Raw genomic sequence first — 22,855 nt, forward strand, 5'->3', positions numbered from 1 at the left:
AAACACACCAACACAACACCCCACAACACAACAAAACACACCTGACCAATGAGGAGAAGCGACAAACAAGGCCAGCCAATCACACGCAAGCAAACATAAACACTGTAGCAATAACAGCGTGATTCAGTACCTTTACCTAAAATAACCACCAGCCAGGCAGCCAAAACACACACACACTCACACACTCACACACACTCACACACACACACACACTCACACACACACACACACTCGCGCTATTCAGGGTTCACATAAGGAGACTCTGTTTCTGTACCAGCAGGAAATGGAGGAAGCGCTTGATGTTTCCGACCCTCTGCCCATCCATTACCGAGCTGTTTCAGCCAGTTCTGCTGGAAATGTGGCCTGTTTACACGCGACGTGGCCAAAAGTATTGAGACACACCTCTTAACCATTACATTCAGCAGGTGGTGGTGCAGCAGCATCATGGTGTGGAGGAGATGCTAGTCTAAGGGGGCTCTGTGAGACCGGTGAGGGGGGAGGGGCCTCACAGTGTGAGGAGGGAACTCACATTCCCAGAATTCCTCATGAGAAGGTGGTGCGGGTGTATGTGTATGTGTGTGTATGTGTGTGTATGTGTGTGTATGTGTGTGTGTGTGTGTGTGTGTGTGCGTCTGAGAGAAAGAGAGACAGACAGACAGTGTAAGTCTGTGCATGGAGAGAAGAGGTCATCCTGAGGTCATGAGCGCACAATCATTAAGTGTGTGTGTGTATGTGTGTGTGTGTGTGTGTGTCTCGACTGCCACTGGGTTCACTGGTTTAATCGGTTTGTAGCAAAAATAGCGGCAAATTACAGGTGAAATTATACACACTCACTGTTTCACCCCTATCTTTATCATCTTCACGGTGTGTGTGTGTGTGTGTGTGTGTATGCACACGGGTCGTTTGTGAAAATGTAGAGCCCTTAAGCAATATGCTAATTGCGCCCCCCCAACACCTCACACACACACACAACAGTCCTAGTATTTTAGAGGTGAGAAGGGGGGTAGGGGGGTTTGGGGGGTTAATTGTTTGTGATGTGAACAAAATACTGAATTATATTTGAGTTAGAGAATCCATCAATCAGTTCATATCATTTACATTTATTAAATATATATGATTCTAACATTAACATACACAAAAAATACAAACAATAATTAATAACACATAAAATGTACAACAATGTGTACTAACAATAATAATAAAAACAGAATAAAATGTATTAGTAAGGTTATTATTGTTATTAAGATAATAATAATAATAATAGTAATAACTATAATTACAACCCGTAAGTACAGCAATGAACAGCAATGAATAATAACAAAATAATAATAATCATCATCATCATAACAAATATATTTATGAAAAAAAACAGATGATTGTTTTTTTTTTATAATTAAAAAAATAATAAAAAGTAATACTATCAATAGTACCACAAATACAAAGTCTGGCAACAATGAATATTAACGATAAAATACAAACAACAATAATAATAATAATAATAATACTTTAACTTCTTCTTCTTCTTATTATTATTATTATTATATAATAATAGCATTAATAATAATTATGATATAATTACCAAAACAAATAAGTGCAACAATGAATGAGAATACAAATTCTTAATATTAATAATAATAATAATAATAATAATAATAATAATGATAAGTATTATTATAATTGTAATAATACCATTATTATTATTATTATTATTATTATTATTATTATTGGTATGTGTTATTTAGTGCATAGCAAAATAAAAGCTGATCAAAATAAAAGTCTATTTTAACAATTTACTCAATGCTCAGATTTAAAATGTGTGTGTGTGTGTGTGTGTGTGTTGGGGGGGGGGGGGGGGTTGGGGGTATGTTCTTGAGTTTACCCAAGAGGAACAGGGAGGCTATTGATGACTCAGAGACACACCATACAAAAACAAACACACACGAGTTGAGACGCATGATGCCCTACATGCTGTGTGTGTTTGTGTGTGTGTGTTAGAGACCCCCTATACTCACCCACGCTCCAATATAACGAGACATCACAGAAATATTACTGAAATAAAGAACTTAAGAGCCAACTCTCTCTCTCTCTCTCTCTCTCTCTCTCTCTCACACACACACACACACAACACACACACACAACACTGCATGGAAGATTAAAGTCACTTTAATCAGTGTACTCATTGATTTTAGCCTCTCCTCCCACCCTCCCTAAAACACACTCACACACACACACACACACACGGATGAATGTGTCGTTTGGTTTGATCTTGGTCGTGTGGTGGGGGTGTGTGACTGTTCCTGACTGAAGCATTCATTATGGAGGGGATACACCCATTTGTTAACACACACACACACACACACACACACACACACACACACACACTCCTAGAGCTTCCCCATATTTTTTGGTCATCAACTCACTTTCTCCTTCTTTGCTGTATTCTCCCCCCCCCCCCCTCTCTCTCCCTCTCTCTCTCTGTCTCTCTCTCTCTCTCTTTGTCTCTCTCTCTCTCTCTCTCTATCTCACTCTCTCTCTCACAGGATTATAGTCCCTACAAAGGACCAGGAGTCAGTATATAAGGAGGTAATATGTTCCTAAATGTGTGTGTGTATGTGTGTGTGTGTGTGTGTGTGTGTGTGTGTGTGTGTGTTTAGGGGTGGGGTGTGTCAGGCTGAAATTAAAGAGAACTAAAAGCAGCATTGACGTCTACGGCTCTAAAACTAGCATATATCACACAGGCCTCAAAGAACACACACACACACACACACACACACACACACATACACACACATACACACATACGCAAGCGTGCCTACAGATCTGTGAGTGCAGCCGTACAGCCGATATGGTTCATATGGTTTACGGCCCCTCCTAAACACAGCCCCTCTGTATCGGGGGTCTCGTAGAAAGGCCTAGAATAGAAGCCCATTTCACACGCAGGACCCCGGAGTCCTTACACATCTGAGATCACACAGAGCGTCCACTTAATAACATCCTCCGGGCCGGGCAGACACTAGGGGGCGCCCCTGAGAGATACCTCCATATAATATTGAATATTATATTCCTCATACACACCCCTGCCTCATACACACTCCTGCCTCATACACACCCCTGCCTCATACACACTCCTGCCTCATACACACTCCTGCCTCATACACACCTCTACCTCATACACGCTTCTGCCTCATACACACCCCTGCCTCATACACACTCCTGCCTCATACACACTCCTGCCTCATACACACCTCTACTTCATACACACTCCTGCCTCATACACACCCCTGCCTCATACACACCTCTGCCTCATACACGCTTCTGCCTCATACACACTCCTACCTCATACACACCCCTGCCTCATACACGCTTCTGCCTCATACACACCTCTACCTCATACACACCCCTGCCTCATACACACCCCTGCCTCATACACACCCCTGCCTCATACACACTCCTACCTCATACACACCCCTGCCTCATACACACCCCTGCCTCATACACGCTCCTGCCTCATACACACCTCTGCCTCATACACACTCCTGCCTCATACACATCCCTTCCTGCCTCATACACACTCCTGCCTCATACACACCCCTGCCTCATACACACTCCTGTCACCACTGAGGGCCAACTGCTTTACCCTAGCCCGTCAGCCAATCAGCACTCCTCCACCCTCCTGCATGCAACATTACAAACCTATGTCTTTTCTTTTTAACCCTTCAGTTGATTTACAGTCATGTTTTTAATTTAATGGGAGGGTATACATTGGGGAGGCCCCATTTAAACCCCCCCTAAAACATTTTTATATTAAATTTATATTAATTATAAATCTGCGTCATTTCTTTAAAAAAAAGAAATGATCTACATTATTCTGTGAAATAACTAAATTATAATTAAATTATAATAATTAAATAGTTTTCTTTTTAATAAGTTACATTATCTGCATTATTTTGTGAAATAATTAAAATTTCAGTTATTTCTTTAAAAAATATTATCATAATTATTCTAGAAATAACATCAGATTTTTTAAGTTACATTATCTGCATCATTTCTTAAAAACAAAAACTAACCTGTATTTGTTTTTAAATATTTATTTACATTTCTAAAATTTCTTTAAAAAGCTAAACTACTGCATTTCTTGAAAAGGATGAATTAAAACGTACTTTATTTCTTAAAAACAGATATTGTTTTTTAAAACAGCAAAACTATCTTCATTATTTATTTTTTTAAAAAGAAAAAGCAGAATTGAATTATTATTATTATTATTATTATTATTATTATTATTATTATTAATATTATTTCTGTATTGAAGACCAGACTGAAGGTGGGTTAGGACTTTTTGTGGAGTGGTGGAGTGAACGAGGGCAGAGCCCCTCCCAGCTACAGTGCCGACTAACCTGCACATTAAACCAGCTGCTCTTCTTAATAGTGCCCTGGTCCGAGTCCCTCATCATCCTCAGACACTTCCACACTGGGGCTGGAGGAGCAGCGGCTGATGGTTGATTTGGTTCTCGGGTATATGGAGTAATGATGGGTGGAGGGTAGGGGTTATTAAAGGCAGCAGCCGGACCACAACCAGCAATCAGCCGCAATCTCTCTGTTACCCTCCACCTCTGCGGGTTGGGTCTCTGAACGGCCCCTCCACACTACAGAGCCTCAGAACCTCCAGGGCTGATGGAGCACAATGGCTAGCAAAGCGCTACTGCGTACAGGCAACGGTTAGCCCAATCGACTGCTAGTGCCTGCTCGGATTTGCTCTGTATGTTTTTATGGAACAGTGGGAGATTAGCTAGGCTAATGTTGCTAACATACACGCATGCTCCTGGGCTCCCCCTACAGGTGGGAGGTGTAATTCACGCGTTGAGCCTCCACTAAGGACATGTTTTTCTGGACAGGCTGCATGTGGCCCGAGGCGGGGCTAACTGATACAGAAAAAGAAATCCAATACTATGATTGATCACGGATTCCAGATTCGGCCAATCAGCTGAGATATTTTTGGTAGCTGACGTGCTAATGGGATATGCTAGGCTAACGATCTCTGTAGCACTGTTGGTATTGCGTTAAATAATGCTAGACCATTTAAAAACAGAGTTCTCTTAAGGGTTCTTTAGGAAAGGCAAGGGTTCTAAATAGAACCACAACAAGTCAGAGGAACCGGATTGAGATTTGAATGCTTGAAGAAACATTAGCTCCACAATGCTAACAGGCCACCTCTGATGGACGCCAGCAATGTTAGCGATCCTGAAGGCCTTGAAAATGTAGCAAACTGAAGTTTAGAGCTGATGATATTTAGTAGCCCCGCCCCCTTCTCCCAGACCAAGCCAGGGTGTCTCTGACCGCCGTCATTGAGCTTCATTGAGTCAGTATTAGCACAGGGAATGCTAACAGGTGGGATTTGGAGACACTGGAGATGGAAAGACGGTTTAGAGGAGAAATGGGCGGAGCTATTTTGAAAAATTGGAACATATGGGGATGGGCGGAGCTACACGTCATACCACAACCAGCCAGAAGGGGTGCTGGATCTCTGGTGGCTTTGCTTTTGAGAGGTGTTGCGCCGTCCATGTCCGTTCGACACCCCCTGGGTTCTCAGCGGAAGGGTACAGGCAAGCCTAGGCGCTGTCCAATCCTGGCACACACCCCACGTTCCGGGGACTCCAGGTGCGTTGGCTAACGGCCGAAGAGCTTTCCTGCTCGGACCGGTGGAGTACCGGACGCCCAGTTGTGTTTCTCCAGCCCAATGGAGTCACTAACCTGGAAAACCCGGAGTAATCCCGGAGCGGTCCAGTGGCGGCCCGGCCGCGTGCCAGCGCATAGCAGAGATTAGCATTCAACACTCAGCTGAGGTTTAGTGTACAGTGCACACACACTTACCACCCCCCCCCCCCCCAAACACACACACACACACACACCTGATTCTTCAGTTCTACCCCCATCAGCCATAACATTGGCACCAAGGCTAACGTTAGCAGCAGCCTGTTAGTCCTGTAAGTTGTGAGGTGGGCAGGGCCTGCACAAGCATCAGTGAGCCATGGGTGCCCGTGACCCTGCCGCCAGACTGGTTGGCCTTACTTGGTTCTAATGTTATGGCTGATTGGTGTATATATGAATGCAGTGGTGGGAACCCTTCTGTACCCTACACTCTTAAAGATAAAGGTGCTACCAAGGGTTCCCTGGGTGATGCCAAAGGAGAACCACTTTCGGTTTCACAAAGAACCAGGTTTGTAATAAAGATCAGTGAGTGTGAGGAACCTTTGGAAGGCGTGTGAAGTTTCCTCTTCCAGTTTGAGGGTTCTGCACACATTGCTAACATGGTTCTTCTGTCTAGAACCTTTATTTCTAAGAGTGTATAGGTGCAACCTGATTGATCTCGGACCCCAGATTCAGTCGATCAGCCAAGACATGCTCGGTGTCTGACGTGTGCTTCTTTAGTTCACGATGGGAGATGCTAGGCTAACGATGCTAACAAACACTGGGCCTTAGATGGTCACCAATTTCATATTTTGCTCAACTTGGCTCTTAAAACTCCTCCAGATCTTCAGAGACGTTTAGTCTGGTCTGGTTGGAGGTTGGAGGTGCAGAGGAGTCTGGGAAGGGGTTTAAAAAGATAGTCAGGACATTAGAAACGTTATTTTTTAAAAAATAATAATTTTTGGAGTTTTTCTATTATTTTATTTTATTAGCTATGTTTTACATTATTACTAATAGGTTCTCTGATGGGTTTGGATGGTAAATAAAAGCCAATATTTGTGTTGCAGCCATAACATCTGGGTCAAAGCATATAAAAAAAACGTAAAAAAAAAGTTAATAAGAATCTGAATTTATTTTCTGTTTTTATTTTACGTTTATTTGTTTACATACAAAACAAACAAACAAACAAACGTGCTCCCAAACGTGCCTTTCACAGATTTAGTAAGTGTGGGCTGCTGGGATATGTAGTCCCACCGATGTAAACACAAAGTGGTCCACAGAGGGTCTCTTAGAGTGGTCTCGTCAGGCCTACAGGTGAAAAGAGCTGTTGTACAGTCGCTAGAGGAAGATAATGAAGATGACTCCTGCGACTGTTGTTAGAAAAGTTAGCTAATGATACGAAGATCTGCGTAGCAGCTCAGCTAGCTAGCTAGCTAACGTTAGCCAGAAAGCTAACTAGCTTGCTAGCTAACGTTATCTAGTTGCGTTAGGAACGAATTAAAAATCGGACCCCCTAAGCAGTTAGCTAGCTAGCACTATCAAAGATATGCCCTTAGTTTTATTAAACTGATCCCAGACGTTAGAAACTACCGCAGCACTGCTTTGTTTACTTCCTGTACTTCTCAGGATACGTAATAGACCTACTTGAAGCTGATTGGTTTACACGGCGGTGTATGCAAATGAGTAATGCATTGCGGTGCAGCGGTAGTTTATTTTTGTAACAAACGGAGACACAATGTAGATTCGGTATTTCTAAAATTTGAAAGGATAACTAATGTTAAATATTAGGGTTTTATATTGTGATAACGTGTCGTTTAAAGTGAAATGTAAAAAGACCTACCGTCACTGAGACGTACTACAACCTGACCCCCTTTATATACTCCTGAAATAGGCCGCTAGTAACGTGTTGTATGAAAGGAGAGAAGGTTAGCACTCCCCTTGACAAGGATGGAAGAGGTCCTAGTGGCCTTACAACACATATACGGTTAAGGCACTGCCACCTACTTCGTGGCATCTCTAACCAGGTTTTTTTTGTAATGCTGTGACCCTTTAAAGCCTGGACCTTCTGATTGTTATCAGCATAATTCTAATTCTGTAAAACTGGTAAGTTTATTTGAACATCTTTATTATTAAAAACAACATATAATAAAATAAAGAAAACTTTGCATAACAAAATACTGTTTAAACTTCCTTTAGGCCAGAAACATATTATAAGTGTCTGCGTTCGTGTCCTTTTCTCAAGTAAGAGAAATCTGTGTGTTTTCCTGGTGCATGCAGTGCACAGATAATCCACCAGGGGGCAGAAAACATGTATCTGATTTTATTTTCCTGTTTGTGTAAATTATTATTATTATTATTATTATTATTATTATTATATTATTCACTGCTTATTCAAGATAATTCAATACAAAATCACACTTTTACAAAAATGTTTTTTTTTTTTATGGAATCAAAAATGGTTCTTTTATGACATTGCCTAAAAGATAACCTCCAACTGGTACTCACTAGATATTTTTTTTTGTAAAATGTTAATTAATAGCCGGAGACCGTGAGATTCCATGAGAAGCAATTCTGCATTTCCAGAAGGCCGCAGTACGCTCCTTTTGGGTTGTTTTTGTTCCAGATCACATGTCTTAGGGGTTTTGGATCATTGTCCTGCTGCATAACCCAAGTATACTTGCCCTTAGGATTACTGTGACATTCTCCAGTAGGACTTTCTGGTGTAGTGAGCAGAATTCATGTGTCTGTCAATTACCGCCAGTGACTTGGGCCCTGAAGCAGCAAAACATTCCCTCAACCACTGCACCACCACCACCATGTTTGACTGTTACGGTGTGGTAGGATGGTGGACTGCCATTTCATTAAGACAGATGTTTTTTTTCCACTTTCAAATGATGGACAATGAACTCTGACCATATCTGAAGTGAGTGAGGCCTGCTGTTTTCTTGCTGGAAGGGGTTTGGTAGGAAGTACCTGGAAGTTACTGGATGTTTCACCACTTTTCCAGTGGTGTGGATTTGTTCGGAAAAGGTCTTCAGAAATGAGCTCATCTCCGCAGCTCCCCGCCCAGCTCTGCTCTCGCAGGAGCTGTAAAAGCCATACTGCAGGCGCAGACAGGCTGAAGAACCGGATGGGTGGGTAGATCCAAGCTGTTGAGCCCTCGCAGATCTAGATAGGGGATGCAAAATGCCTCTTTATGCTTTTAATGTGGTTGGTTGTATAGGACACTGCGTGATGGCTGCCATCAAGGTTATCTCACATACGTTTACAACTGTTCCTAAAGTCCGCTGTTGACCGAAGCAAATGATGTGAATTTGAATACGATGAAATTGAGAACCATGCCCAATTCATCAGCCAGCCTCTACCCGGTACCTCACTGGCTGATGTTCGACCACAGGACTGACAGTGATGGACCATTCTCATCAGTGACTGGAGGACTGGAGGAAGTGTCCCTTGTAGTGGAGGTCAGACACGGCGAAGGTTTTAAGGGTCTTGCCCAGTCAAAAGCTTCAGTACAATGGGAAAGACGAAGGTTCCAGGTCAGGAACGTCTCTTGGAGCCTAGAAGAAGACCAAATCTGTCCCCGTCAGCTGAAAGAGACTTGTTTTGGGCAGGCCTGCCATGACCTCCAAGCTGCTGGAAAGGCGAGGCCTTTGACCCCATGCACACTGTACTAACTGTTAAGCCTTGTGGTGGTAGCATCCAGAAATGCATATGGATGAGGCCCCAGTTTGTCACCCCCACCATCTCCAGATGTTCACTGGTGTGTGCTTTCTTCAGTAATTCCTCTTTTGGAGCCACTTTCCACACAGACCAACCAATTTCCACCCAATCTTGAAGGCAAATTACCATATGCCCAAATACGTGAACTAGCAATGCCCCCAACACCAGGAGGGTGTAGACTAGCACACTTCTCCTCCGACACATGTGAAGCCAACTACCGCCTCTTTTCCAACTGCCGCTGATGCAGCTTGGAGGCAGGCGTGGATAACAGCTAACAGCACCTCAAGAGCCCCGACACTAGAAGGGCAAGGACTTAACACATGAGAACATGGAAACTCAGATAGAGACTCGGACCCCAGCGTCGAGTCCCTATTTGGGTGTCTGAGTTTCCATGTTTTCATGTGTTAAGTTGGTGGTTAGTATGTTCGCCTCTCAGCACAGGCGTCCTGGGTTTGAGTCCCTATCTGGGTGTCTGAGAACATAGAAACTCAGATAGGGACTCAAACCTAAGACCCCAGTGCTGAGATGCAAACGTACTGACCACCAAGCCAATGTGCCACAGAAGGTACTTCAAAGTAGGCCGGGGTGTCTGAGTTTCCATGTGTTAAGTTTGTGGTTAGTACGTTCGCCTCTCAGCATTGGGGTCTTGGGTTCGAGTCCCTATCTGGGTGTCTGAGAACATGGAAACTTTGACGCTCAAATAGGGACTCGAACCCAAGACCCTAGTGCTAGCCAAGACCCCAGAGTTTCATGTTCTCAGACACCCAGATAGGGACTCGAAACCAAGACCCCAGTGCTGAGAAGCAAACGTACTGACCACCAAGCCACCGTGCCACCCAGAGTACTTCATAGTGGGCCTGGGGTTGTGGGCTCAATCTTCGCTCTGGGCGCTGTATGTGTGTATGTGAGTGGGTGTGTGCGGCACTCTGCAGAGTGACGAACTGATGCCCCAGTCCGGCTTTGGGCCCAATGATTCTGTGTAGGCTCTGGACCCAACGCAACCCTGAACAGAAAGAAGCCGAGAAGCAAATGGATGAACGGAGCTGTGAAAGCCACACTACAGACGTAGGTAGGGTGACGAACCAGACAGGTAACAGGTAGGAAGATCCAAGCTGTCGATCCCTCGCAGATCTAGATAGGGGATGCAAAACGCCTCGTTATGTTTCTAATGGGGTTCATTGTGTAGGACACTTTGTGGTTGTTGAAGTCCAGGTAGTCTCACGCACAGTCAATGCAGTTCCTTATAGCTGCTATTGACTGAAGCAAATAGTGTGAATTTGAATACGATGCAATTTATGACCAGATGCCAGCAGGGTGTTGGGTCATTCTCTTCAGAGACATTATAAGATCCAAGCTGAGGACTGTGGATAGTGTCCCTTATAATGGGGGTCAAAAACACTGCAGGTTTAAAAGGTCTTGCCCAGTGACAAATGTATTCCTAGACATGCATTGTGCCAATAGGTTTATCAGTGTTTATCTGATACAGAGAGAGTCCTATTCTATTGGCAGTACTTCTGTACATGGACTAGACAAGCTGTGTGTGGTGTTTTCTTTAGTGGTTCTTAGATTAGTTTACCTTTCTACTAGTGATTTTTTGGTGGTTCTTAGATTAGTTTATATTTTTACTGTTGATTCTTTGGTGGATTTGGATTATTAGACCTTTTTACTGGTGATTCTTTGATGGTTCATATATTAGTTAATCTTTCTACTGTTGTTTACTGTTTATTTTAAGTTAGTTAAGATTTTAGATTATCAGACCTTTTTACTGGTGATTCTTTGGTGCTTTTTAGATTAGCTGCGTTTTTACTGGTGATTATTTGGTGGAGTTTAGATTAATTTATCTTTTTACTGGTGATTTCTTTGGTGGTTTTTAGATTAGCTGACCTTTTTACTGATGGTTTTTGGTGATTCATAGATTGATTGCCATTTTTGCTGGTGATTCTCTGATGGTTTTGGATAATTAGACCTTTTTACTGGTGATATTTTGGTGCTTTTGTAGATCAGGTGACATTTTTACTGGTGAGTCTATGGTGGTTTTTAGATAAGCTGTTTTTTTTGCTGTTGATTCTTTGGTGGAGTTTAGGTTAGTTTACCTTTTTACTGGTGATTCTTTGGTGGTTTTGGATTATTAGACCTTTGTAGATGGTTCTTAGATTAGCTGAGTTTTTACTGGTGGTTCTTTGGTGGTTCATAGAGGAGTTAAACTTTCTACTGGATTTTAAGTTAGTTGAGATTTCTATTGGTGATTCCTTGATGGTTTTTGGATAAACAGACCTTTTTACTGGTGATTTCTTTGGTGGTTTTAGATTAGCTGACCTTCTTACTGATGATGTTTTGTTGATTCATAGATTAATTTACATTTTTGCTGGTGATTCTCTGATGGTTTTGGATAATTAGACCTTTTTGCTGGTGATATTTTGGTGCTTTTGTAGATCAGGTAATCTTTTTACTGGTGATTCTATGGTGGTTTTTAGATAAGCTGAGTTTTTGCTGTTGATTCTTTGGTGGAGTTTAGGTTAGTTTACCTTTTTACTGGTGATTCTTTGGTGGATTTGGATTATTAGACCTTTTTACTGGTGATTCTTTGATGGTTAATCTTTCTACTGTTGTTTACTGTTTATTTTAAGTTAGTTGAGATTTTAGATTATCAGACCTTTTTACTGGTGATTCTTTGGTGCTTTTTAGATTAGCTGCGTTTTTACTGGTGATTATTTGGTGGAGTTTAGATTAATTTATCTTTTTACTGGTGATTTCTTTGGTGGTTTTTAGATTAGCTGACCTTTTTACTGATGTTTTTTGGTGATTCATAGATTGATTGCCATTTTTGCTGGTGATTCTATGGTGGTTTTTAGATAAGCTGGGTTTTTTTTGCTGTTGATTCTTTGGTGCTTTTGTAGATCAGGTGACATTTTTACTGGTGAGTCTATGGTGGTTTTTAGATAAGCTGGGTTTTTTGCTGTTGATTCTTTGGTGGAGTTTAGGTTAGTTTACCTTTTTACTGGTGATTCTTTGGTGGTTTTGGATTGTTAGACCTTTGTAGATGGTTCTTAGATTAGCTGAGTTTTTACTGGTGTTTCTTTGGTGGATTTGGATTATTAGACATTTTTACTGGTGGTTCTTTGGTGGTTCATAGAGGAGTTAAACTTTCTACTGGATTTTAAGTTAGTTGAGATTTCTATTGGTGATTCCTTGATGGTTTTGGATAAATAGACCTTTTTACTGGTGATTTCTTTGGTGGTTTTAGATTAGCTGACCTTCTTACTGATGATGTTTTGTTGATTCATAGATTAATTTACATTTTTGCTGGTGATTCTCTGATGGTTTTGGATAATTAGACCTTTTTGCTGGTGATATTTTGGTGCTTTTGTAGATCAGGTGATCTTTTTACTGGTGATTCTATGGTGTTTTTTAGATAAGCTGAGTTTTTGCTGTTGATTCTTTGGTGGAGTTTAGGTTAGTTTACCTTTTTACTGGTGATTCTTTGGTGGTTTTGGATTATTAGACCTTTTTCTGGTGAATCTTTGGTGGGTCTTAGATTAGTTAACATCTTCTGCCCTGCTGGTCCAGGTCCACATTTTACCTGCATTACACATCTGAAGCACTACCAGAGAAATCAGATGCTGGTTTCAGTTCAGTGTCTCAGGACAGTGTTAACTAATAATAGATGAGTTTGGCTGATAAGTCATGGCCTCGTGTGGTTGGTGAAAGTGAGCTGATGATGTGGCACTGAACGTGCTTTAAAGTCAGATGTGTTTCGGACGTCCTTGCCAAAAGTAGAAGCTGGTGAAGTTCTGACCATGGTGGTGACTGTTCTCCTGCTGCTCTCGTTTTTGGCAGAAGGTAAGAAACAGACTTTTACTGCTTTACTACAAAAATATTATCAGTGCAAGTAAATCACTTATTAATTAAATATAAAAAATATATTAATATGTGATACTGAATATATATAATACTGAATATATATATAATATTGATTTAGTTCCTAATAAAACCTGCTGTGTTCTCTTTAGGTGTGGTGTCCTCTGCTGTTCAGAAGCGCCTGGTGTCTTCGAGCCCATGTCCTGGAACTGAGAGACTCCATCATGTCCGGGTGGTGCATGAATCTAACGATGGCACCAGCATGACATGCGGTGGCACACTCATTAACAAGAAATGGGTGATCACTGCATCACATTGCTATGGTGGGAGAAGCGGGTCAGTAGGTTCTGGGTTCTTTTTTGGTGATTTTTAGATTAGTTGACCTTTTTACTGGTGGTTTTATTGTGGGTTTTTGGATTAGTTAAGACTTTAATTATGATTTATTGGGAGTTTATTTAGATGAGTTGACCCTTTAAATAGAATGTAGCTAGAAGCTTGTGCTCCACCAATTAGCTTACATCATCACATACCTGCACCAGAAGGAAAGGTGTGAAAAGTATTCCCATTCATTCCACAGGTAGAAGTGAGTGGAGATACGATGGTTTAAAAGACTTCTATAGAAGCTGAAGTATCAACTGAAGCTTTTTACTCCAGTAAAAGTGTAAAAGTACTGGTTTCAGAACGACTTCAAGTAGAAAAGTAAAAGTAATGGAAGGAAAACAAAGGCGGAAAGCTTAGGCTGCGCCACAGGGGTCTATAGTGCACTACCCCCCACTTCCCAAAAAAAACATTTCTCTAAAAGCCATAATGAGGAGAATGATCTATTAAAATGTTGATGTTAAAAATGTTGGGCTGCACTAGGCTCCTGTTTCAGCTGCAGATCTGCCCATTGAAAATGAAGCATTTTAGTAATATAAGCTCTATTAAAGGAGCGTCTCTGTGCTCTACTGAGCATCAACATGAGCTTCATGGAGGAAAATATGAGGAGTCATTGTCTAGAAGTTTTGTAATGCTGCAGAAAGTCAAACTTCAGAGGCGTGTGATCAATAAGCTTTATTTTTATCAGTGACAAACAGAAATGAAATGAAAATGTGAGATGTAGAAGTAAAAAGTCTGAAAAATAAATAATTACTCCAGTAATTAACCAACATTTCAACTTAAGTAAAGTAACAAAGTATTTGTACTTAGTTACCTGACACCTCTGTCCAGAACTATGTTAATTTATTCATTCATATGGAAGGTGAATGTTTAGGTTTGAGGTCAAAAGCCCTTATTAAACCCTCACAAGGGAATTAGTTTTGTTTGAAACTGTTGAGGAACCTTCAAGGAACCTTTAACTTCTAAAAACCTTTTCTTGAAGGCTCCTCCTTGCAGCACCTTAAAAGGTTCCTCCACAGTTTCAAGTTTTAACAGTGTACAATATGGAAACTAGCACAGCTGAGGAACCATCTGAGGAACCATCTGAGGAACCATCTGAGGAACCGTCTTCTTCATGACATCGCTGTTGCGTTTCTTTGCCTCCACCAGCACCCTGAAAGTGGAGGTTGGTGGGCATCCAAAGAACTCAGTGAAAAAGCAAATGAAGATCAATGCCAATGATATCATGGTTTATCCAAAGAACCCATCAGAGGAGCCCATCATGTTGCTGAAGCTCCCGAAGTCTGTGAAAAACGTTCCAGCCATGATCCCACCTGGAGACTGCATGGCTCCGAGTGATGGAGAGGAGCTGACGGTGTCTGGCCGTGGCGCCACCACTGCTGAGGGAGGTGAGGAGCGGGTTGAGGGATGCTCGTGATGGCTGTTGGTTAATAGTCTAACAGGTTTTCATGCTAATTTTATGTTGAATGTACATAAGAACAGGTAACCAACCCAAACCTTTCAGTAAAACGATGCCGTCCATTCATTTGCACTAAAAATCAACTCGCTAATGACTAGCTACAGTCTCCGGGTTCAACACAGTACCAATGCTTTATATTGCAGTAATTGCATAAATGTTATCGGCTAAATCCCTTAAAACACGTATAGCTCACCGGCGGGCTGAAAGAGAATAGCCCTGGAGTGTTTTACAGTGTTCCATATGTTCTGCATGTAGAACCACTGATTAATGATTTGTACGCAATGTTTGTGACCTAATTATTAACCATAATGTAATATAAAAGAGTTTATCTGCTATTACTGTGAACTGCACTGGTAGAAAATTATTACTAGAGCCGCTACTATTATGCCTTATTGCCAGTCATTACCTCAAAAATGACCTCAAAATGACCTCATTACCTCATTTTAAACCATTAGAAATGAGAAATTCACTGGACTACATTACTTGTTGGTTAGCCTACTGCACATAGTAGACTATTGCATATACAGTGGGGAAAAGTATTTAGTCACCAATTGTGCAAGTTCTCCCACTTAAAAAAATGAGAGGCCTGTAATTGACATCATAGGTAGGCCTCAACTATGAGAGACAAAATGAGAAAAAAAATTCAGAAAATCACATTGTCTGATTTTTAAAGAATTTATTTGCAAATAATGGTGGAAAATAAGTATTTGGTCACCTACAAACAAGCAAGATTTCTGTCTGTCACAGACCTGTAACTTCTTCTTTAAGAGGCTTGTCTGTCCTCCACTCATTACCTGTATTAATGGCACCTGTTTGAACTGGTTAACAGTATAAAAGACACCTGCCCACAACCTCAAACAGTCCCACTCCAATCTCCACTATGGTGAAGACCAAAGAGCTGTCGAAGGACACCAGAAACAAAACTGTAGCCCTGCACCAGGCTGGGAAGACTGAATCTGCAATAGGCAAACAGCTTGGTGTGAAGAAATCTACTGTGGAGCAATAATCAGAAAATGGGAGACCTACAAGACCACTGCTAATCTCCCTCCATCAGGGGCTCCACGCAAGATCTCAGCCCGTGGGGTCAAAATGATCACAAGAACGGTGAGCAAAAATCCCAGAACCACACGGGAGGACCTAGTGAATGACCTGCAGAAAGCTGGGACCAACGTTACAAAGGCTACCGTCAGTAACACACTACACCGCCAGGGACTCAGATCTTGTAGTGCCAGACGTGTTCCCCTGCTTAAGCCAGTACATATCCGGTGCGTCTGAAGTTTGCTAGAGAGCATTTGGATGTTCTGGAAGACTATCGGGAGAATGTCTTATGGTCAGATGAAACCAAAGTAGAACTGTTTGGTACAAACACAACACCACTGTGTTTGGAGGAGAGTGAATGCTGAGTTGCATCCAAAGAACACCATACCAACTGTGAAGCATGGGGGTGGCAACATCATGCTTTGGGGCTGTTTCTCTGCAAAGGGACTAGGACGACTGGTCCGTGTACATGAAAGAATGAATGGGGCCATGTATTGTGAGATTTTGAGTGCAAACCTCCTTCCATCAGCAAGGGCATTAAAGATAAAACGTGGCTGGGTCTTTCAGCATGACAATGATCCCAAGCACACTGCCAGGGCAACAAAGGAGTGGCTTTGTAAGAAGCATTTCAAGGTCCTGGAGTGGCCTAGCCAGTCTCCAGATCTCAACCCCATAGAAAACTTTTGGAGGGAGTTGAAAGTCCGTGTTGCCGCCGACAGCCCCAAAACATCACTGTTCCAGAGGAGATCTGCATGGAGGAATGGGCCAACATACCAGCAACGGTGTGTGCCAAACTTGTGAAGACTTACAGAAAATGTTTGACCTCTGTCATTGCCAACAAAGGATACATAACAAAATATTGAGATGAACTTTTGTTATTGACCAAATACTTATTTTCCTCCATTATTTGCAAATAAATTCTTTAAAAATCAGACAATGTGATTTTCAGATTTTTTTTCTCATTTTGTCTCTCATAGTTGAGTCTACATATGATGTCAATTACAGGCCTCGCTCATCTTTTTAAGTGGGAGAACTTGCACAATTGGTGACTGACTAAATACTTTTTTCCCCCACTGTAAGGCTATTGTCCTTCATTATTACAATAAAGTGTAGAGTTTTCATTTCCCTATTTTATTTTTTAACATTAATAAACATCTGTTCTGCTCTTAAAAACCGACATATGTAAAATAATCCTTGCTCTCAAGTCAAAGGGCATGGCAGAGACCTTCCCTCCATGGATCTTCCCTGTTGTTCTACACTTGCCTTTGGAGGTTCTTCTTCTTTGGAAGCTCTTAAGATGCTTCTAAAACCTTCAAGGAACCTTTTGTCTTCTAACAACCATTTACTGAAGGTTCCTCCACAGCTTCATATTAAAGAACCTCCAGGATCTTGGACTTTTAACAGTGTATAGTATGGAAAGTGAGGATTCTACAACTCTTCAATGTGTTAGGTGCATCCATGTAGTTTGGCTGGTGCTGGTTCATCATCATGGAACAATGTTTTTTAGGTCCGGGGGTGAGAGACCTGATGTGCCTGGAGGTGAAAACCCTCAGCAAGAGTCACTGCCCCGACCTTTCTGGCAGAAGCTATGAAAAGTACAAGTACATCTACTGTGGGGGAAGAACCGGCAAAGCCAAAATCAAAGCCTGCAAGGTAAGAACTTTTCATTGTTCACTGAGCTTCTCTTTGTAGATGCTTCCAAACTGGTCGGTCCATCACGCCAGAAGCGAATGCAGCAGACCGCACTGCATGGGTAATGACCAAGTAGCTTGGGGCATCAGAACTGCCATAATGCTTCTGGACAACCTCTGGACTCCCATATGAGTCAATGGTGCAGGACATCTATGGGTCAATGGACTGTGCCATTATGCCATGGATGTGGTCAATCACCACTGGAAATAGATTTTGGTCTAAACCTAGAGTCTGGAAGTAATCGAGAAACATTCAGACACCCTTTCCTGGTGACTAACCAGGAGACATTTGGCTAAACCAGTGTCTTAAAGTCCTGAGCTTAGCAACCACTGGGCTGATAGTTAGTTGAAGCCCTTCGAGCTTCAAGTACGGCTTGACTCGACACGCCATCCCTCAAAATCCACAGAAGACGAGCGTCATCACGGACTCACTATAAAGGTCATGGCAAAATTTGATTCTCAGTGAGTTCTCAGTGAGGCAGCTTCTGACCATCTCCAAGGTCCAAGCTAGTTCACAACTTGGCCTTCTGGAAGTGCTCTGGACTCCCATGTGGGTCAGTGTTGCAGGACATCTATGGTTCAATGGACTGATATTCACGGCTGTGGTCAGGCACCACTGAACAACTGGCCCTAGCAAGAAGATCTAGAAGTACTCCAGAAACATCAGAGCTTAGCAACCCCAGTGCTGATGGCCTGTCCTGGTACCGCCAGACCTGGCTCTCCACTACCCTGCTGCCCGCTGGACTCATCTTTTATGGCTTGACGGCACATTTACCAATTTTCTCGTAATTCAGATTTAGTTCTCTTGTTGCTTTTATTATTATGATCTGGTGTCGACCTGAGGAGGATGGGTTCCCCTTTTAAGCCTTGGTTCCTTGGTTTCTTCCTCTCGACCGAGGGAGTTTTCCTTGCCACTCTGTAAAGATCTCTGTAAAGCTTTATTGCAAAAAGTCTGAATAAATAAATACATCTGAATCCTGACTGGCTTAAAAAGTGCTTCTTCCTTCATTTTCGTTGCTCAACAGGGTGATTCCGGTTCCGGTCTCCTGAAGAAGGAAAAAATTTCGAAGAAATCTTTCTTTTTCTGGACCAAGGAGGAAGATGTTGATATGCTGTACGGAGTGCTCATCAGCGGACACAACGCATGCGAGGGCAAATTTGTGTTTGTTGACATCTGTGCCAAACCCATAAAGAAGTGGATAGACAGCGTTTTGAAATGAACCCCAAACACTGAACTGAACACTTTTATCATTAGCAAACCAAAGCTTGGATAAGGTTAATAAATCTACTGGTTTATGCTTGATGGTTTAATTGTTGTCAGTTCTATGAGCAGTTTTGTCTATTTGAAATGCAATTGACATAACCAAGAAAAACATTAAAGCACAGAATGTGCAAATGCACATGCAAAGCTTGCCTAGTCCCTGCAGAGAAGCACTGACATACACACGTGGACAAAATTGTTGGTACCCCTTCGTTAATGAAAGAAAACAGAATTATTAAAAAAGTTACGATTCCTGTAACTGTCAATGAGACTACTGCACCTCTCAGAAGGTATTTTGGCCCACTCCTCATGAGCAAACTGCTCCAGTTGTCTCAGGTTTGAAGGGTGCCTTTTCCAGACGGCATGTTTCAGCTCCTTCCAAAGATGCTCAATAGGATTTAGGTCAGGGCTCATAGAAGGCCACTTCAGAATTGTCCAATCTTTTCCTCTTAGCCATTCTTGGGTGTTTTTAGCTGTGTGTTTTGGGTCATTATCCTGTTGACCCATGACCTGTGACTGAGACCAAGCTCAGGTCACTGGACAGCACATTTCTCTCTAGAATCCCTTGATAGTCTTGTGATTTCATTGTACCCTGCACAGATTCAAGACACCCTGTGCCAGATGCAGCAAAGCAGCCCCAGAACATAACAGAGCCTCCTCCATGTTTCACAGTAGGGACAGTGTTCTTTTCTTGATATGCTTCATTTTTTCAATCTGTGAACATAGAGCTGATGTGCCTTGGCAAAAAGTTTCATTTTTGTCTCATCTGTCCATAGGACATTCTCCCAGAAGCTTTGGGGCTTGTCAACATGTAGTTTGGCAACTTCCAGTCTGGCTTTTTAAAGATTTGTTTTCAACAATAGTGTCCTCCTTGGTCGTCTCCCATGAAGTCCACTTTGGTTCAAAAAAAGATGGATGGTGCGATCTGACACTGATGTTCCTCAAGCTTGAAGTTCACCTTTAATCTCTTTAGTTTTTCTAGGCTCTTTCGTTACCATTCGTATTTTCCGTCCCTCTGATTTGTTATCAGTTTTCCTCCTGCGGCCACGTCCAGAGAGGTTGGCTACAGTCCCATGGATCTTAAATTTCTGAATAAAATGTGCAACTGTAGTCACAGGAACATCAAGCTGCTTGGAGATGGTCTTATAACCTTTACCTTTAACATGCTTGTCTATAATTTTCTTTCTAATCTCCTGAGACTATTTCCTTCTCTTCCTCTGGTCCATGTTGAGTGTAGTACACACCATGTCACCAAACAGCACAGTGAATACCTGTAGCCCTATATATAGGCCCACTGACTGATTACAAGATTGTAGACACCTGTAATGCTGATTAGTGGACACACCTTGATTTAACATGTCCTTTTGGTCACATTATTTTCAGGAGTACCATCATTTTTGTCAAGGCCTGTTTCATGAGTTTACTTTTTAAAAGAATTTTGTTGAAGCATGGTTCAAAATCAGTGTCGGATTTTCATTTGTTCAATTTCTTAGAATTTTATTATTTGACCATTGTGGGTTTTTCTTTCATTAACCGAGGGGTACCAACAATTTTTATCCACGTGTGTACAATAGGACTCTCTGCAGGAGCTGATCAACACTGATGAACCTGTTGGCACCATGCTGCCTAATGCCAGGCAGGGGCTATGGAGGGGTATAAAGCCACTCAGCATTGAGCTGTGGAGGAACTGGGTTCTCTGGAATGATGGTGGGGATGATAAGGTGAGGTTGTGGTCATCCATCCAACATCCTGACCACATTCCTCTACCCTTGACAGTAGAGACAGTTAGACTCTTTTTAATACCCTTGATTTCAGAAGAAGCAATAAAGAAGCAGGTGTCCCAATACTTCTGTCAATATAGTTAATCTAAGCTAACCTAGGGTTAAATCTCCTTCCTGCAGCAGACATCCCTGTAGCTTGTAGCTCTTTTAAGTGGGTAGCCTCGAGGCAAGATGGTCCCTGCTAGGGCGGCGCACATGAACTTTAGGTCCGTGGTTGGCTTTCCCCTTTAGACCTGCTGGTCAGGACAGGTGCTGTTCCACAACACGGAACAACATGGACGGGTCCCAAAGGTGTCTTCTGTTTCATCTTTACAGTGCAGAGCTCCCCCATGTGGCCATACCCAGACCTACATGGACTCTTTCAATGTTATATTACTTGTAAACATACAAAGACAACTCCTGTAAACTATACACCGATCAGCCATAACATTAAAACCCCCTGTCTAAAATAGAGTAGGTCCCCCTTGTGGTGAAGTGTAAGTCGTAAGACGGGCTGGACCTCCATGAGTATCAATGAGCCCTATGTGCCTCGATTTTTCCACCTTCATCACCTTCAAGAGCTGACTGTTCTCCTGATGTTCGCCTAATTTGTAGATCCACCTCTTGACCGGAGCCCCTGTGGATGCAGATAGCCAATGTTTTTCACTTCACCTGTATACCGGTACTAATGTTATGGCAGATTTGTGTACAAAAGGCTGCATCATACAACACAAACTGCCAAAGAGCTCATTTACTTTTGGCCGGACAGGTTTTGGACATTGGTGGACCTGCACTAGAGGTGGTCTGGATCTTGCAAAATAAAAGGGATCCCACCATGACCTGTATGCATCATCAGATAAATATATATGAATGTAAATTTAATTGTTATAATCCCTAAGACCAAAAAGGGATTTCAATCTGCAATCAAATCCTTACAGCAATGCTCCTCCTCCAAAATCTAGCAGAAAGCCTTCTTCCCTGGAAAGCAGGATCAGCTCTTTTACACAGCTTTGATTTCAGAAGAAACGGTGAATGAGCAGGTGTCCCAATACTTTTGTCCATTTGTATTTTTTTTATAGAATTTTGCTTAACGTTGCAGGAAAGATTCAAGGTGATGTTTAGGTTGAACTGGGCTGGAAGTAAGCAAGCCTGAGTATATCTGGTTTACTGGATGAAGTGGAACATCAACCAGGTTTTAATGGAACCATTCAACTCTGGAAGAAGGTTCCATCAAGATGGTGTGGATTTTCTTGCTGTGTGGAAGAAGCTTCGGAAAAGAGAGCTCACCTCGCCCAACTCTGCTCTCACATGAAATACTAAAGTAGCAGATAGGCTAACGATCCCGGCAGATAGACTCCAGCGCTTCCATGTAAATTCCCTACAGAGCTAGATACGCCATTCAAAACCCCTCTTTATCTTTCTGCTGTGGTTTGCTGTTGGGCACTTTATGGGTACGGTCGTCCAGTAGGTTATCTCAAACATGTTGAGTGCTCTTTGATGGCCGTGAATGTTGATACCTTCCTAGTTATTCGTTTAGTAGTTTTGGACCAATGGTTAATGGTTAATTCTATGTAGGCTATGTAGTTTGCATTTTTACTGGTGATTCTTCTGTGCCACACTTTAAACTGGGATTCTTTGAGGGGGTTCGATTAGCTGACATTTATTTCTGGCGATGTTTTGATGGTTATTTTTAGGTTAGTCGACATTTTTACTGGTGATTATTTGTTAAATCTACTCTCAGAGTAGCTCTAAGATGTTTACGTGATGCCGTTGAACCATTTTCCATTGGCGCAAAACATTAGATTCACCACTAGAAGTGTTGTTATTTCTTATTCCTCTCATAAAATATATAAATATGTCAAATGTTTCAACACTTAATCCAGTAGATTTGGATTTCCTGATACTTTGTAAGGTTATTCTCTTGGTAGTTTTGGTTTAGTTAGCCTTTAGATTGGTTTTGGATATTTTTATTAATGATTCTTTGGGTTTTTAGGTTAATTCA

The 22,855-nt window shown here is 41.9% G+C and overlaps 1 protein-coding gene and 1 non-coding gene across 2 annotated transcripts; both read left to right on the plus strand.

The window, feature by feature from the left end:
* Window positions 1-7,588: 7,588 nt before the first annotated feature.
* LOC140539982 (U6atac minor spliceosomal RNA) lies at window positions 7,589-7,717 on the plus strand. Its single transcript, XR_011977879.1, has one exon. It is a non-coding gene; the product is annotated as a U6atac minor spliceosomal RNA (small nuclear RNA).
* Window positions 7,718-12,254: 4,537 nt separating this feature from the next.
* On the plus strand, window positions 12,255-19,103 carry LOC140539490 (kallikrein-7-like). Its single transcript, XM_072662210.1, has 5 exons — window positions 12,255-13,248; window positions 13,419-13,602; window positions 14,794-15,032; window positions 17,649-17,794; window positions 18,858-19,103. Exons 1-5 carry the CDS (start codon window positions 13,206-13,208, stop codon window positions 19,050-19,052), a joined length of 807 nt encoding a protein of 268 aa, XP_072518311.1. The 5' UTR covers window positions 12,255-13,205; the 3' UTR covers window positions 19,053-19,103.
* The last annotated feature ends 3,752 nt before the right edge of the window (window positions 19,104-22,855 follow it).

The sequence above is a fragment of the Salminus brasiliensis genome, chromosome 18, assembly GCF_030463535.1.
Source record: "Salminus brasiliensis chromosome 18, fSalBra1.hap2, whole genome shotgun sequence".
NCBI classification, from domain to species: domain Eukaryota; kingdom Metazoa; phylum Chordata; class Actinopteri; order Characiformes; family Bryconidae; genus Salminus; species Salminus brasiliensis.

What these genes read in the sequence shown, in the direction of transcription:
- LOC140539490 (XM_072662210.1), top strand. Translation starts at nt 13,206, where the DNA reads ATGGTGGTGACTGTTCTCCTGCTGCTCTCGTTTTTGGCAGAAG. An exon ending in GCTCTCGTTTTTGGCAGAAG is followed by an intron (nt 13,249 to 13,418) that starts GTAAGAAACAGA and finishes TGTTCTCTTTAG; the next exon opens with GTGTGGTGTCCTCTGCTGTT. An exon ending in CGCCACCACTGCTGAGGGAG is followed by an intron (nt 15,033 to 17,648) that starts GTGAGGAGCGGG and finishes AATGTTTTTTAG; the next exon opens with GTCCGGGGGTGAGAGACCTG.